General features: G+C 52.4%; 1 protein-coding gene across 1 annotated transcript in view; it reads right to left on the bottom strand.

Moving 5' to 3' along the window:
• Positions 1-713: 713 nt before the first annotated feature.
• The window catches only part of LOC104403977 (T-box transcription factor TBX1), a gene marked incomplete at its 3' end in the record, with an annotated part of 4395 nt that continues 1404 nt past the window's right edge, over positions 714-3704 (bottom strand). The window contains exons 3-6 of the mRNA XM_010012290.1: positions 2605-2776; positions 2276-2431; positions 1019-1086; positions 714-814 (exon numbers count right to left, since the gene is read on the bottom strand). Coding sequence (XP_010010592.1) covers positions 714-814; positions 1019-1086; positions 2276-2431; positions 2605-2776 — 497 coding nt within the window. The remainder of the gene's footprint in view (positions 815-1018; positions 1087-2275; positions 2432-2604; positions 2777-3704) is intronic.

Genomic DNA, 3704 nt, shown 5'->3' with positions numbered 1-3704 from the left:
AATACACGGAAAAGCGGTGCGCGACGGTAAAAGCGAGGCTTGCAAGGAGCGGAGTGCGCAGCGGCATGCAGCAGGAACCGGGGCTTGTGGGACAGGACCTTCCGACTGAGATAAATGGAGCTGAATTGACTGACAAGCTGGTACACGCCTGAAATTTTTGCAATTGTGTAACACTAAACAAATACAGACTTCCCTTTATTTTTGCAGGCCTGGAGTGTGTTGGAAGAAAGGCCCTCGGTTGTCTCTGCAGTTGTTTGCTCTGCGTAATGGAAAAGGAGTCAATGGGCAGAGGTGCTGTTCGACCTGACTGCAGCTCCTGAATGGGAGCGGGTCGGCCCTGAATGCGCTGCCGGGGCGCGTCAAAAAGTCACTGTGAAGAGAGGCAGTGGCCGTCGCTGCATCCCTGCATGAAAAGCTGAACTTGCTGCCAAAAAGTCAAAAAAGAGAGACTAAAGGGAGAGGGCGGTGTTCTAAAGCAGTGAAGTTGCTTAAGCACAACAGCAATGAGTGTTTTAGACTTAGGGTCAATGAATTAGGCTATGAAGGTGGCTATTTTTGTTAAATTAAAATAGGTGGTGTTGCAAAGCTCATTAGCACTGTAGCTATGCCCGCTGCAGGCAGCTGTGCACCGTCATGGTAAGCAGGGCTGGCCCTAAGCATGCACGCGTTGTGGTCCCGGGTGGCAGCCTGGCCAGGCCATCGCAGGCTCTCACCTTTCTCTGTCCCATTCTGGTGCACCGGGGAAGAGACTGGATTCCGGGATCTGGCAAAAGCACTCATGAGAGGAAGGGCCCCTGGCCTGTGATTCCTGGGCCTGGAAGAATAAAGGGAGAAGTGATACAATGGTCCAACAGAATGAGCACTTGGAGCATTGCTGCTGCGAGTTGCAGCTGGCAAATGGGGCACTGCATCCCCCGAGTTTCCATGCAAGCTTTGTGCAGATGTGAGCTGGGCAGGTGTATGCGGAACTGGGGGTGAGAGCGGGGTGAAGTGACAGTCAATAAAGACAAAGCCTTACCAGTCCTCAGGGTCACAGTCTCTGAATCCCTTAGCGAAAGGGTTGCTGGCAATCTTCAGCTGCGTGATCTGTAGGAAGAAGCAGGAAAATGTCTCAAAGCGGCATACAAAGGGCCCACTGGTCAGACAGCAAGCATGCCCCTGAGCCGGCTTTGGGAGCTGGGCATGCTTTGCTACAGAACACAAACATGTGCTTTCCCTCTGTTAGAAAACACAGGCTAGGATGCTATCTAATAGGAGTTCAAGGTGAAGGGAGATGTGGCCACATTGGCTGCAAAAGCTGTGTAAATGCACTTGTAAGAAAGTGCCACATTATATGGGTCACCACCGGAGCAGCTAAGACAAATCACTGGATAAATCCTACTTATGTATTTATTTAATTCTCCTGGAGAAGGCAGGACATTTTCTATATTTAAGCAAATCCATGGATAAAGTATGTGATTGTGAGTTTCCGGAATGGGTTGAAAAACAAACTTTAAGCTCCTCAGTGACAGTTCCAGCCGTAGAGGTCAAACTGATAGAAAGCAGGAGAGAAAGAGCAGCTGTCCGGAGCCATCAGGCAAATGCCAGCCGGGAGAGACTCCGAAGCCCCTTAAAGGCACAGCCGTGCTCCGGCCCTGGCAGGGACCCCAGGGGATCGCGGGCCGATGTGCGGGAGCTGCGGCAGAGAGTGGCACCGGCTGCGGCCCCAGCGCGGAGCGAGGCGGCTCTAAGTAGTGCTGAAAAGCCCTCGCTCTGAATCCGTATTTGCACTCGCGGCTGGGATTCCTGCTCTTTACGTTACACTAATGCGATTTAAAGAAGCAATTGGATTAACTGCTGCCCAGAAATCCGCATCAAATTAGGGGGGGTGTGTTGTTTTGTTTCGTTTCGTTTTTCAAACATGTAATTGTATTCTGGGGAAGAATTGATCGCTACGAGCTTGAAGAAGTAAAATCGCACATTTATCCTAACAAATTGTGAGTGACATTTCGCAGCGGGAAGCCTGTAGTTTCCCAACTAGCCCCAGCCTCGGGTTTACATAGGTAATGAGGTCCCCCCGGGCGGGGGGAAGCCGGCCGTGGGGCTGCAGCTCACACCGCTTCCTCGGTGAGCAGGGACGCAGAGCTCTGCTAGGGTTTAGCAGACAAGGAGGAGGCGGCGGGAATCCCCACCCTGTACTCCCGCAGCCCGGGAGCTGGGCGCGCCTGCACCAGCGGTACCTCCGCGGCAACCCCAACCCCCGCTTTCGGTTCCCCGGGCCCCGCTGCCTCCTCACTCGGTGGTTCTGGTAGGCGGTCACGGCCGTGAAGCGCGTCTCCTCGAAGACGAAGGTTTTGAAGTTCTCCTCCGCGTATTTCTCGCTGTCTTTCCGGGGGTCCACGTAGACCACGTGAAAACGCGGCTGGTATCTGTGCATGGAGTTCAAAATGATCTGAATGATAAAACGAGCAAGGAGACAATAACTGATCCAGGCGGAGCATGGAGAGAGGAGAGCGCAGCCCCCGGCCCTGCCGGCTCTCCCACCTGGGGGGGCGGTGTGAGCAGGGGCACCCCACAGGAACCACGGCACGGGGCATGTGTGACACCTCACCCAGCAACACTTACATGCCCGTTGTCATCCAGCAAATTGTTGGTCAGTTTGAGCTTATCGAAGGAAACGATCTGCTTCATCCACTGTGCCCCTTTCGCCGGGGAGTCGGGGTGGTAATGCACCCTCCCGGGGGTGGCAGGATCGGCTTTGCCGGCCACCAGCCAGGAGGAGCTGTGGAAGGCGTACCTGCCGGGGGGATAACGCACCCTCAGGCGCAGCCCAGCGACTCCCACTCAGCACCCCGCGGCTGCGCAGGATCCGGCCAGGGGGGAGGTCCCCAGTCCCCCCGTCCCTCCCGTGTCCTACAGCAGCAAGAGAAGTGAGCTCTTCTCCACAGCCAGACTCGTTGAGGGAGGAATTAATATTTTAGCAGGTCACCAATGGAACTGGCAGGGGAAAAAAATGCAGCAATGGAACTGGCAGGAGAAAAATCTGCAGGACGGAGGAAATTTATAGCTACCTGCACAGATTTGGAAGAGAAGCCGCAAAAGCTCCCCCTTCCTCTAGAAAAAAAAAAAAAAATTAAAAGGGTGAAAGGGAGCCCTCTATACAGTAATATTCTGGCTTTAAGTGAAGAGTGGAAAGTTATGTGTAGATTAATAGCAGGTCTAGAGTTTAGCAGCCTTGTTTCATTCTTTCAAAGTACATATTCAACAGTAACATTTAAAACAGAGAAACCAATCTTCTATACACGTGTTTACTTTAAAAGCCAGTGTTTGCACAGGGGGAATTAGACACCATTGGACTCGAGCAGAAACATTACTTTTTAAAGATATACTCAATTGGATGTTATATATCCCACTTCCCTTGACAAGCAAACATTTCTAGGACGCCCTGAGAATTTGGATATCTGTCTAAATATTTATATATCGGACCCTGCGATTCCTACACGGCTGCCTGCTCGGCGTCCTGATCTGAAGCTAAATACATAATGCGCCTTTCACTGTCTTCAAATCAAAGGGGTGCCAAACCAGACCCCAACGCTGCCTTGCGAGTCAATAGTTTCCAAGGCCTTCCAACACTGCTGCTGGAAACAAGGGCAGGGTTTTGTGGCTTGGATGGCCCGTGTCTTTTGCAGAGCACAAACCCTACTCTCTTCACCCAAGCACCCAGT

The sequence above is a fragment of the Nestor notabilis genome, unplaced genomic scaffold (assembly GCF_000696875.1).
Source record: "Nestor notabilis isolate BGI_N333 unplaced genomic scaffold, ASM69687v1 scaffold25803, whole genome shotgun sequence".
Taxonomy (NCBI): Eukaryota; Metazoa; Chordata; class Aves; order Psittaciformes; family Psittacidae; genus Nestor; species Nestor notabilis.
Note: the sequence above shows the minus strand (reverse complement) of the source record. Positions and strands in the feature narration are given on the sequence as shown.